The 13,050-nt window shown below is 51.7% G+C and overlaps 2 protein-coding genes across 2 annotated transcripts in view; one reads left to right on the top strand and one right to left on the bottom strand.

Moving 5' to 3' along the window:
- Positions 1–323: 323 nt before the first annotated feature.
- Positions 324–9,801, bottom strand: LOC308354293 (uncharacterized protein C22orf31; the record flags this gene model as incomplete). The annotated part of the gene is made up of 3 exons (XM_080821623.1): positions 324–758; positions 1,654–2,103; positions 9,646–9,801. The coding sequence occupies 3 exons, from the start codon at positions 9,799–9,801 to the stop codon at positions 324–326; spliced, it is 1,041 nt and encodes a 346-aa protein (XP_080677749.1).
- Positions 9,802–10,135: 334 nt separating this feature from the next.
- The window catches only part of KREMEN1 (kringle containing transmembrane protein 1), a gene marked incomplete at its 5' end in the record, with an annotated part of 67,179 nt that continues 64,264 nt past the window's right edge, over positions 10,136–13,050 (top strand). The window contains one exon of the mRNA XM_080822078.1: positions 10,136–10,232. Coding sequence (XP_080678204.1) covers positions 10,136–10,232 — 97 coding nt within the window. The remainder of the gene's footprint in view (positions 10,233–13,050) is intronic.

Here is a 13,050-nt window from a genome sequence, read left to right as displayed (position 1 = left end):
AGCCCTATGTGGAAGCAGTGAGGGAAATGATAGTCCACTTTCAAAACTAAGGAACATGGGCTGTGGACTTCATCTGCCTCGCCTTTTCCTACCTCGGAAGGCCAAGAGACCCCCAAGCACTGAGCCCTCGACATGACCTAGTTATGAGAGTGGAGAAGGGCCATTAGTATGAAATGAATCTTGTACCCATTTGTCTTACCTCCGAGGGCGGGAGTTACTAATTTGTAAAGCACTCTGAGATTATGTGGAAGGTGCAAAGTGGTGTTTATTTTTCAGACATCTAGCAGAGAATAGCAATATCCTAAGCCCGTGAGCTCCTGTTCCTATTTCTCTCTCTTGAATTTGGGCCACTTGGGCACAGGCTCCTTGTGGACCCCCAGCTGCTTCCGGCCAGGCAGCGGGCCCTGAGCCCCTGGAGGAGTGGCAGCCTGGCTGTACAGAGCCTCCCAGAGCTTTTGTTTGATGGCCTTGCCCAGCTCCAAGCTGTACCTCTTGGGGGTCCCGGAAGGATTCCACAGCATCGGCTCGACCACCGAGTGGTACAGAGCCCTGTAACCCTCTGCGGGGAGGCCATGGATGGTTAGCTTGTCCTCCGACAACTGCTGTCTCTCTCTGGTTTCGGGAAGCAACGCCTGGCCCTTCCAGGCGGCTGTCCCAGTGTCCCCGGGCTGTGCTTGGGTGACAGCCACATGTTCAGCATATCTGCTCTCAAGATCTTGGCGAGCGGTTACTTTTTTCTCCTTTGAACTTTCTTTACTCTAGCCAGGAAGAAAGCAGAGAAGTCAAAGCTAAAACTTGAGAAGGGAGCTCAGAATAATTATCTGGGATTTGTGTCCCCGAGTCTTGGTTCTAGCCACCACCAACATTTGTCTAGCGTGTTCTGGTTTCCCGAATTCCTTCATGTACGCCACTGCATGCATTGCCCATAACCCCATAAGGTCAGCAGGAGACCATTCTAAAGGCAAGGAAACTGAAATTGGTTCGCCGAAGCTGGCACGGTGAGAAGGTTCCTAACCACAGTGTCCTTTGCTGAATGCCACGCAGGATATTAGGCATTTACTCTGTGCCAGGCTCCTTTCAAAAAACTTTGTGCATTATTATATTAGCTCAATCCTCATGATTGAGGGAGGGGATGTTTTCTACATTTTGTAGGTGACAGAGACCAAAGAGGTTAAACCCACAGTTGTCCTCAATTACAGTTAGAGCCGGGATTTGAGTGGGGGACGGCCTCTCTCTGAGGTGCCCTCTGAGCTCTGCTGGTCCCGTGGAGTGATGGGCCTCTCTGGACACCAGGTTCCCCAGGTGGAAGTTCATGGCAAGATCTATTGCTCACCTCCAGTGTTTGGGTGTGTGTACCTAAGGGCACCACCCATCTCCGGGCCTTTCCCTCCCTTATTTTCCCTTCGTGTCAAGTGTTTACGAAAGCCACACCATCCTCCTGTAGAACTAGGCAGAGCCTAAAAGGCAGAAGCCCAGATCTGGTACTCTCTCCACTGTCCCGTGCCACTGCCCCCAGCCCCACCTCCACAGTCCTGTCTTCTAGGATATCCTTCCCCCGGGATAAATCATGTAAGCATTAAGCACTGCCTCACTTGCATTTCCCTGTTCCCAGGCCATCAGTTTCTGTCCACCCCCAGCCATCCTAACAGGTACCTTGTTGATGCCTCCTGCTGGCTTCCTGAGCCTTGAGGAGCCGGGACGCTGCCCTACTGGCCGCCTGCCCTTGGAACCGATGGAGTGTCTTATTCTGCCCCGCGGCGTGGCTCTTACTGCCGAATTGTCCTTGGACTTTAATCTCCTTGAAGGCTTTGCTTCTCCAAACCTACTTGGTCCTGAGCAACATGTATCCTTCAGTTGTCGCCTAAGCACCAACTTAATCAGGGAGAAGGAGCTGGCCACCAAGGGAGTCTTTACAACTTCCCAAGAGGAGGTGGTCCCGGCTGCTGGGGTATTGATGTTCTGCTTTGCACACATTCTGGCCGTCCAGATGTTGGTGAGGGCCGGTGAGTCCACATAGCAGTCCTGAAGCCTGGTGTTCAGTAGGATAGACTGACGGAGCCCATAGGCAGGGATCCCGGGGTCTCGTCTCACATAGATGGGATGCTAGAATCGTAAGGGGAGAGAAAGGAATAAGAAAAAGGACCAGTTTTCAAGCACAGACTAGCAGGCCTAATATGAACCGCATTTTACACATGGTTCCTTCTACACAGCTCTCAGAAATCTATCCATCGGGTCTCCTGCTCACCAGAGCCTTTTGTACCAAGTAGGGAAACCAGGCTCTCAAAGAACATGGCAATGCTTGGGCTGGAAGCAGAGGTTTGGGGAGCATTTACAAGGAATCAAAGACAATTCCTGTCTGCTACAAGGCTTAGGGAACGGTAGCAGGAAAGGAATGGGGATGGGATCACTTGAGATTCCTATAGGAGCTGCAGTCACCCCTCGACCAGGCTGCAAGACAGAAATGACACCACGTGAAAGTTCTGCCAAGCCCTGAACACACTTCCTAACCAGACCACCATGAGCCAAGAAAGGCTGCTCCACGGGGAAGTACTGGGATCCTTAAAGGCAAAAGTCCAACGTAAGTGATACGGACCTCCGATTCCTGGGAGCAGCAGAGAACAAGAGAACAATTTGGACAGAATTAGAATCACACCCTTAAAGAGACCTGGCCTTCTAAGAAATGTCATCTATAAAAAAAATAAAATTACCTTACCATATTTCAGTTGCCTTAAATTTTATTTTAGCTAGCTTAGTAGGGGGAAGAAATATGTATTTTCTTTTCCCTTTTTCTCTTTTGCTTTTTTTGGTTGTTGCTGTTGTTTTGCTTTTTTTTTTTTTTTTTTTAAATATTTCTAGTCACCTGTCTTTCTCTGCCTCAGTCATGTATGAGCAAATTGCAGTTTGTTTGGATTTTTGGCTCACAGGGAGGCAGTTTTGAACCATGGTCTCTAGTATTTGTGATGTCACTTTGGTTTGTGATGTGGGGGTGGGTGGGTGTTACATCATCAGATTTTATAGTTAAATTAGGCCGGAAGAAGTTCTATTTTGTGGTGCTTGCAGCCTCAGGAGCTGGTGAAGCGCTCATTCCCCCCCAGAAGGGCTTGGGTGAATTAGGAAGGTCCTAACGTTCTTAAGAAGCATTGCTTTGCACGCAAGGGGAGTCAAAGACCAAGACTGTATTTGTGGATACAGGTAGTGAGATAGATCCTTACATGTGCAAAAGTGGCCTTCTCCGTGCACATAAAGAAGGTACTGTTACATTCTCAGAAGAGCTGCCAAGGTTAGGGACCAGAAATGAAAGAACACGTTCCTGCCGCCCTGGGCACCTCTCTCTCCATGTCTCTCCCCGGGAGAACTACATGGTTTCTGGAATGCGGTTTTATTTTACATCCCATGGCAAATTCAGTAATTAGAGCTGTTAGCAGTGTCAAGGGCTTGAAACAGGAACAAAGACACTTCTTCCTGGTAACTCTTGGGCAATGCCTTGCTCCTTATCAGGGGCTTTGGTCCTGTTGGTGGTTTTGAGTTTTTAGACACAAAATGCCAAAGGAGGCTCCCTCCTGAGGGGGAGGAGAGGGAAGGGATGGAAAAACAGAGTATGAGTCTGGCAGGAGCTCCTGGAATCGTATGTGTTGCCTGTTTGATTTTTTTCTGAGTGTTGTCCCAGGAGTGAATCAAAGTCTGCAGGCCGACCGCACGGCAGGCCACGGTGGAACCACCTCCAGGCCAAAGGCATCTGGACCCACAGACGCTCGGGAGGACAATGGGGCCCATTCAGTGGGGGAGCCCGGGCCTCACCTCCTGAGAGGTGGGTCGATTTTAGAGCAGGGTGTTGGAAAAGGGTTTGTCTCTGGGAAGACTTTGTTAATGTCTGGAGACGGGGCAGGCAAGCATCCTTTCAAAGCTGGTGAATCCCGGAGAGGTGGCACCAGGCTCTTGGGCCACTGTCTGCCTTGGCTCTTCAGGCGCAGGGACAGAAGGGAACTGTCGGGCAAGAAAGGAATTCTGGGAGTAGCTCTTTGGTTTCTCTTCTCTCCTTCCCTGTCTCAAGGTTGGCCTTCCCACACCTCCTCTTTCCAGATACTCATTTGTTGTATTTACTTTCCTAGGCCTTTACTCAATGCCTGGCCAGGTGACCCTCAGACTCGGAGGAACGTGCTGCCTCTCCCTCTCCTGGCTACAGTTCACCCTCTAACTTCAATCAAAATCTGCCTCCTCTCCTTGCAGGGTAACTCACACCCAGTAGGTAACCCTCATGCTCCTTGGAACTAACCCAAGGATAACATGGCTTGTGCTATTATTCCTCGTACATTGGTAAAATTTGTATTTATCGGATGTTTGCCATAGGCTAGGCGCTGTCCCAGGCACTTCTCAAGCATCATCTCATGAAATGCCACCAACAGTCATGAGTTTGGGCACCGTTGCCAGCCCTACTTTATAGATGAAGAAACTGAGGCACAAGCTGCTCGAGAACCATGCCCCAGATCCCAAAGCCAGTAAACCAACAAAGGCCGGTCTCAACCAAGGTCTACACCACCACTCAGAGCTATCTGATGCTTTGCTTGTTATCAGGTCAGCCCATCCCCATACCATCCATGGGTCCAGTTCTAGTCCTACCCTTGACATGAGACCTTCTCTGGGTGCACAAGTTGATCAGCCCGAGGTGATATCCCAGATCCATCTCTCGACGGGCAAGTGAATTCACGTATCTGAACCTTACTCTCCTCATCTGTGAAATGGGGATAATAACCGTGACTTCCCCAGGATCTGTGAGGACAAAATAGGACAGAGCATGGGAGGCACTTGGTATGGCTCCTGGCACATAGGAAGCACTCAATAAATAATGTTCTTATTAATATTATTATTACTGTGGCCCATTCAATCATCTGACCCTTTCTTTTTTTTTTTTTTAAAGATTTATTTATTTACTTGACAGACAGAGATCACAAGTAGGCAGAGAGAGAGGAAGAAGCAGGCTCCCCGCTGAGCAGAGAGCTCGATGTGGGGCTCGATCCCAGGACACCAGGATCACGACCTGAGCCGAAGGCAGAGGCTTTAACCCACTGAGCCATCCAGGCGCCCCCATCTGACCCTTTCTTGAACCCTTATTGCCCACAGTCTGAGTGACGTAACTCAACATTTGGTATGAGCTTTGTCTCAGGTCTTTCATGAGGCCAAGCAAGGAGACTCTTGAAGCAGGGAATGATTCCGGTCTGACTTGGGGAGCATGACATTTCTTTTCCCAGGATCCACCTCCTCTAAACATATGTCAGGTTCCTCGATCTCACAGAACTGCTCTATTTACAGGAGCCAAATTTCCCCGTGGTCATGGGAGTTGCCCAGAATATCTCGCACTTTCTGAGATGGCAAGGAAAGAGGGTACCTGAGGGTAGACTAAGGAAAGTGACTGGTCTTGGACAGAGATTGTTCAGAATTATAAAGTCAAGATGGAAAGACTCCTTGGTCCAGGGTCCTGAAACTATGGCAAGAGTTCCCACCATTGGTGTGAACACCTGGTCCAGAGCACCTGGGGTTGATGCCGTAGAGCTTCTGTGTAGTGGAAAGTCCTATTCGTCCATTGGATTCTCCAATGAGCCTTTTTATTCTGCTGAGCTCAGTCTACATAGCCTTTATTTTCCACCGATCCTTTGGAGCCATACTTCCTGACATATCTAAACCACCACATCTGCCCTTCTTTGATGCTTGGCCAAGCTCTCCTCACCATATTTTTAGCTCCTATAATCTTTCTTCTTTCTTTCTTTCCTTGACTACTGCCTTTCTTCTCTTTGATTCCTCTTTGCTCCCATCCTCTTTCTGGAAGGTCCGTTGATAAAAAGGAAATTGAGTCAATTCATAATCATTCTCGTCTTCCCCCTTCATGCCCCGCCCCCAAATCTAGTGGCATATAGTTGTTTTTAATTTCCTCGGAAGATGTTTTTATTTTAACACCCAAGCAGCAAACTGCCACGCCCAGATAGGAACATATCTGAGGTTCGTGATGTAGAAGGTTTAGGAAAGAAGAGAAAAACTTTGGATGAGAGAATTTGAGAAGATTCCTGAACCATGATGCAAACTCAGAGGACCAGTGATTTAAACCACATGTGCTGGACGCGGACCTATCATGGGCCAAGTATGCAAAATAAGGGTGCCCTGCCCACACCGGAACCCCGTCCCCACCCCAGACTCAGTTCTCAGACGGGGCCACTTGGATGCCCCACAGACACCTCTAATACCTTACGTTCAAAGCCAGATTGCTTCGTTCCCCTTATCCCCATCAGAACAAGCCAAACCACTACTTCTCCTGAGTTTCCCGTCACTAGCTTTTGGACTCAGAAATCTGAACAGGATTGGTAACAGTACAGTGTTGAGCCGAGCCAGAGGCTGGAGATCCTCTTTTCATTTAAAATTTTGATATTTCGTGCAATGTGAATTTTGGGGGACATGCCTTTATCTTCTTAAAGCTATTACACTGAGGGGCACCTGGATGGCTCTGTTGTTTAAGCCTGTGCCTTCCACTCCGGTCATGATCCCAGGGTGCTGGGATTGAGCCCCTCATCCAGCTCCCTGCTCAGCAGGAAGCCTGCTTCTCCCTCTCCCTCTGCCCCTCCCCCTGCTTGTGTTCCCTCTCTCTCTGCCTCGCTCCCTGTCAAAAAAAGAAAAAAAAAAAGCTATTGCATTGAAATAATGTTTATGAAATATGTTTAATATATTTTTACAATGTATTTAAATAATATTTGTTTCTTTATCTTGATTACCGAGTTTTTTGGCCTAAAGTCGTGTGCCTGACATGAATGTCTCGCTTGCCTCACCCTAATTGTGCCCCTGGACCACTCGGTGAGTATTTGTTGCCAGAACCCCAGAAGGACAGGCAGGCAATTCACCTACCTAAGGTAGGTGTTTTCCACCTAAGGTGTAATTCCACCTAGGTAGGCGGAATTGCACCTAAGGTAGGAATCTAGTCCTGGAGTCCAACTGCCTGGGTTCAAAGCCCAGCTCTACCACTGGGCCACGTTTGGGCAAGCCATTCAACCTCTCTGTCTGAGGTGGGTAGTGAGGGTGCCTGTCTCACAGCGCTACTGGAAACATCGTGTGAAGTGTGATGGCAAACACCTGACCCTGCCTAGAGTTTAGGAAAGTCCTTGTAAATGTTTGCTTTCGTTGTTATTAGAATCGGGCTTCTTATCTAGGGCTCTCTCCACAACATGGTGCCTTCTGAGCACAAATTATTCCAACTGGAGTTTCAAAGGTACCAGGAGCCCCTCAACTCCACCCGCTGAGCTCTCCCAGCTTCTTGGCAATTAATTCCTGCTGTCCTCAGAGGAATTGAAGGGCTTGACTGCAGAGCATAAGCAGGCAAATAGGCAGACACCAACATTTTCCTGGAGGCCCAGGGACTGTAGTCAATGTCCTCACTCTTTCCATGAAATAAATCCGCTAAGCGACTGAGGCATGTGAAGCATTGAAATGTGTATCTTAGGCTTCTTCTTGCCAGGGGCTGGGACCACGTAACTGAGCAAAAGACCTTGAGCTGTTAAGTGCCCTGACCTAGACCCGCTGGGCTGTATTTTTAGCCTCTGTGCACTGTTTCCATCACCTGTGCTAGGCTTTAAGCTAAAAGAGAGGGGAGGGAGGCCTAGGGAAGGCTCTAGAGGGATGTTTCTCATAGCAGCCAGTGGGGGCGGGGGCTTGCACACTCTATCTGAGTTCTGTTGTACAAGCCAGCTTCATGGGGTGCGTCAATTGTGTAGTGTCCCCAAACTTAGAAGGGCCCCACACTTGGTTTAACGCTCTCTCATAGCCACCTTGACCAAGGGGCCCCACAGCTTCGCTTCTCACTGGGCCCTGCGAATTACATAGCCCATTCTGGTTGTACACAGGGCGGAGAGAACCAACCCAAGGAAGGGGCTGGCACCCACTCAGCAGGAGTGATTTCCTGCAGCGGAGCCCAGCAGGCTGAGGCTACTATCATGAGGCCCAAATCCCCAGACTTGGCCACATAAACCCTGTTTTGAACCTCTTGTCTGCGCCTTCTTATCTCCTCCTCAGAAACCAGGATGAGATGCCAAAGGACCTTGTAAACTGTAGAGATGTGTCCTGCTTTGCAAAAATGTTTCCCTGCACTCTATTTTAAAACAGTTCATAGACCATTCTCTGCGAACACCATTTCTCGTCTCTGTAGAACTTTTTGCTCTCTGAAATTCACATTATTTCTAGGAGGAAAGGACCAGCTTGTCTTGTTGGTGCTCTGGGAATATTCCTCACTGAATATTTGTTGAATGGAGGAAGTTTTGCCTTTATTGAGTACCTGCTTTGGGCTGATGGTTTCACCTGCTGTTCTCATGTCATTCTCCTTCAAGATGCTCCTGCTGCCTCCATCTTCAAGGACCCATGTTACAGGTGAGGAGTTCATGGGTCCTACTGGAAGAAGCTGGTTTTGGAGATGGGAAGGGTCCTGGATGGTGGAGAGGAAAGGATAAATTGGAGACACTGGGTGAGATGTGGAGGATTGGGGGGAGGGTGGGCACTGGGTGAGGGGTGTCCTCTTGAACCAATAAGGCGCCCAGAGGATCCCTGAACTCGGGAAAGACTGAAAACAATGAGAGAACAAGATTCTTCTTGCCGCGGCTCTGGGTCGTGTGGGTGGAGAGGGACCAAGATTGGGAGGCCTCGTGGGAGGTATCTGCACCTTTGGGGCCTGGCCCTGGAAACAGCTGGGGAGCAGGTTGTGCAGAGGCAGACCTTGGGAGTGGGCGAGGGGGCGCAAGGGCCGGCTTACCTAAGGCGGGCCCCGGAGCCTGCCATGGGGAGGAGGGACCGCCCCAGCCCCGCTCTGGGCGCGGCGAGTCTGCACACGAGGGCAGAAGCTCCCGCCGCCACGCAGGGCACAGGCCCACACTTGCAAGCCCGGGACCCGGGACTTGAAAGCGGCCGGCGCGCCGCCCAGACCTGCCCTGAGGGGCGTCACCGCGGCGCTTTAGGCGGGAGCAGAAGGAAAATCTCCTCCGCCTGGGGGAGTGCGGGGGAGGAAGGAGGCCCGGGACAGACCCAGAGTGCAGCCAGGGAAGATCTTGGGGGCGGGGGCAAAAGACCTGCCACGCGGGGGCCCGAGAGTTTCAGTCACGCGCGCTCTGAGCCTCGGTATCCCAGTCTGCAAGAAAGCATCATTGCCCGGTCCACCTCGGGCTCTATGTTGGGCGCTTTACTTTCTTCTATCTCATCTAATCGTGACGGCCTTGTATTAATTCCCATTTTGCAGATGACTGAGGCTCAGGCAGAGCAGGACACTTGCCCCAGTTGACAAAGGATGTGCGACAGGATTCGGAACCAGGGTTCAGTATGCTGCCTTTGTGGGTGCCAGAACTGGGATGGTGGAAGGAACTCAACATTTGCTAAGCTCCTACTGTGCCCGTGTAAAAGTTTTCATGCATTGCCTCATTTAGTACAACAGTTTTGGGAGTATGCTATCAACGCTCCCATTTAACAGATGAAGAAACTGAGGTAAGAGAGCTATTTTTTCTTAGACCTGCTCAAGGTCTTGCAGGTGACTGAACCCAGACATTCTGATTCCAGAGCGCCCTTTTTTAAAACTGCTACGTTGATCAAAGCAGGGAAAAGCGGTTTGCAAACTGCTGTTTTGATTATTACCGCTGCGTCTGAGCCCGCCTTGTGGGTCACGACCTGAGTGAAGGTGGAGCAAGAGTCATTGGGGCGCCCGGCGGGCTCCAACGTAGCCAAAGCACTGCGGGGGAACTCGGAGGCGGAGCCCCGGACCCCACCCATCACCTGCTGGCCCCGCCCCATCGCTCGGACCAATAACGTGCCCCGTGGGGGCGGGCCCAGGTGAGGAAGGGGATGTGGGCGGAGTCTAGAGCGTGAGTGGCAGACGCGGCGCGCGCACCAGGAGGGGAGGGCGTGCGCAGTCGGCTCCGCCCCTCGGGTCTAGTGGGCGGAGCCGGGCGGGCCCCGCACGGCCGGGGCGGTGGCAGCGCTGAGGAGGGCGGGCCGGGGCGGGGCGGCCGGGCGGCCGGGGCGGGGCCACGCCCGAGCCCCGCGTCCCGCTCCCATGGCCGCCCCCGGCTCCCCGCGCTGCCCCCTCTCCCCCGGGCCGCGCCCCGGGGCCCCGCACTGACGGCCCATGGCGCCGCCCGCCGCCCGCCTCGCCCTGCTCTCCGCCGCCGCGTTCACCCTGGCAGCCCGGCCCGCGCCCAGCCCCGGCCTCGGCCCGGGACCCGGTGAGTGAGCGAGCCCCCGCGCCCGCCCTGCGCCGAGCTTGCCCGAGGGGCAGCGCGGGCCGGCCCGCCTGGAGGGGGGCCCAACCCCCTAGCTCCTATTTCCCGGGACTCTCTCCCAGCCCCTCAGCGACACCCCCGGCCGGGGCAATCCCCCGCCTCAGAACCTGGGGCTTCCCCCCACCCCCGGCCCCCAGTGACGCCCCCCGGGCGCCCTCTTTGCCTCAGGACCTACTCCAGGGATCCCTTAGCCAAGCTTCTCAGCGATGCTTCCTGGGCTAGGACGTCTCCTCCGCCTCAGGACCCAGGACCCCGGACCCCCTGCTCAAGTTCCTCAGCGACTCTCCCTGGGCCGGGATGCCCCCTCTGCCCCAGCACCTCCCGGGATCCTGTCCTGTCTCTCAGCGACGCACCCCGTCTCGAGACGCTACACCCCCTCCCCAAGCCCCTCAGCGACTCTCCCCGGCCAGGATCCCCTCAGCAAGCCCCGCGGCGACGCCCCCGCGCCCTCCGGCTCAGGAGCGGGTGCGGAGGCGAGCGCAGCGGGCGCCCAGCCTCTCTGCCGGGTTCCCGGCTGCGCCTGCTTGCAATTTCTGCCTCGTGATGAGTCGAGTTGACTAGCCCGCCCTGCACGAGGCAGGTCCGGGTCGCGGGACGACCCTCTGTACCCAGCCGGGACTCCCCGTCTTTACCTCCGGGGCCGTTTTGAGCCTCCCAAAACTCAGGTGCGGGCCTAGCTTGGAGAGAGGAAGGAAGGGGTGATGGAAAACCTCCCCTACAGATCTTAGGGTGCTTATCCCGAAGGTGGAATGCAGAGCCCCATTTCCCAGGTAATCCCACCCTTTAAACAGGGTCACCCACTCCCCAGCTCCCTGGCCAAGGCCAGGTCTTCCCGAGGTGGAGCCCGGGACTAGGATGGAAGCTGGGATTTTGCTTAGCTTCCACACACACCCTTCTTTGCAGCAGAACTTTTTTCCAAGTTGAAGAGCAGGCACGAGGGCGTTGTCTGGCCCAGTTACATTTCTCTGCAGGTTGTTTGGGTGTTGAGAATTGGGCGTTCGTGAAAGGGACGGGAAGGGTTCATTACCGGTTTGCCAGAGTAGGAAAACTGGCTGAGGGTTCTCCACCCAAAGTCTCAGATGTGATGTTGGAAGGACAGGATTTTGTTGCCGAAAGAAAACTTTGTTGCTTTGTTTACTGACCAGCTTGGATGAGTGAAAAAGATAGGATTGGGTGTTGTCACTTACTGTGTGATTTTTGGACCATGACTCAGCTGTCTAAGCCTCAGTTTCCTCATCTGTAAAGGAGGGATAATGAGAACCCCCTTGGCCTGGTGTTGGTAAAGATAAAATGATATACTGCAGGTAACGCCCACATATAGAAGGCAGTCAATAAACATATTTTAATAATACTTTTTATAGTGCTTCACAGTTCACCAAGTGCTGGACACCTCATTTGCCCTGAGAATGCTATGAGCTTCCAGTCTGATTAAGCCCTATAAAAGGCAAAGCTTGGCTTTAGATCAGTAGAAGGGGGTCTCCAAGTCCTATAAACCTTAGACTCAGGAAGTGGTTTCTGAGAGATCAGCAGCTTTCAAGGGGACTTCTGCAAAAACTGCTACAGAAGTTTGATCACTTGTGCTATTTGCTGTATGTGAGGAATGAAGGAGAAACTTTCTGAGAGCCAGGATATGTCAACATAACTGTAACCTAGTAACCCCTCAGCTCCACTTTGCCATCTGTGTGGTCAGGATTTAATGTCCTCTACGGGGAGAGAGAGGTATGGGTGGAAATAAACTGGTTCCCCTTCTGGAAAGGGCAGAGTAGTAGTCAAGTGCGCCAGCTCTGCTTATGTTTGTTAGAAGGTGGCATCCTCTCCTCAGGCACCTTTGCTTTGCTAGGAGGGGTCAAATACAGCAGCTCTTAGGCAATTTGAACCTCAAACCTTGGTACACTTTTATTTAGGAGTCTGAGTTAGGGACAAATAAATAACCATTGTGAGGTGATTTGTGGTAAGTGGCCCAAGTTCCTGCCTCAGTAAGCCTCACCAGCAGTTTTTCCTACCATCCAGGTACACCAGGGCTTTCCTTGGCTTTTCCTTTTTAGTTCCAGAAGCAGTTTTAGGGAGATACCACATGGTCTGAAGCATCACATCCTGTCCCAAGACTGTCTACTAGTTTTTTAAATCCTTGAAGATATGCCAAACTTGCCGTTTTATATTTTTTGATACTGTAATTTTCTCTAAAATTTTGTGGATGGAAAAATTTATTTCAATACTTGTATTCTGCACAATTTTGTAATATTTAAATAACTGGTGGTTTGCATTTTTGAATGCTGACTTTATAAAAACAGTTAGCTCATTCCCCATCAATGCTAGTTCTAATTACACTGTATAACTGACCCCAAATGATCTCCCTTCTCCTCTCCATTCTTCCTTTGAGATTCTCTCTCTTCCTTCACAGCTGATAAGGAGGAAGACAGAGGTTGATGGTGGAATCTAGACTCCCTTTTCAAGGAGGAAGGCAGCCAGGGCCATAGGGCTGATGGGCTCCCATCTGGAATTTACTGACCTGGAGGGGAGAGCCTAGAGGTAGAAAGAGCAGGGAAGGTTGGGTAGAATTGTGCTATTTGAGTTTTGCTCCTGAGGCAAGCTCCCTGCTTGGGTGTTTCTCTACATTAGGGGGCTGTCAGGTGTGCATCTACAGAGCTTCTCGATTCAGGTTAGATTTGCTGTGAACACCTTTTTTGATACTCATTCTCCTCTAAACCCTCATCTAGTGTTCATCCTCTTAGCCAGTAGTATGTCTTGCCATGAAATCCAT

The sequence above is a fragment of the Martes martes genome, assembly GCF_963455335.1.
Source record: "Martes martes genome assembly, chromosome: 13".
Lineage (NCBI taxonomy): Eukaryota > Metazoa > Chordata > Mammalia > Carnivora > Mustelidae > Martes > Martes martes.
This window is presented reverse-complemented; position numbering and strand designations above follow the sequence as displayed.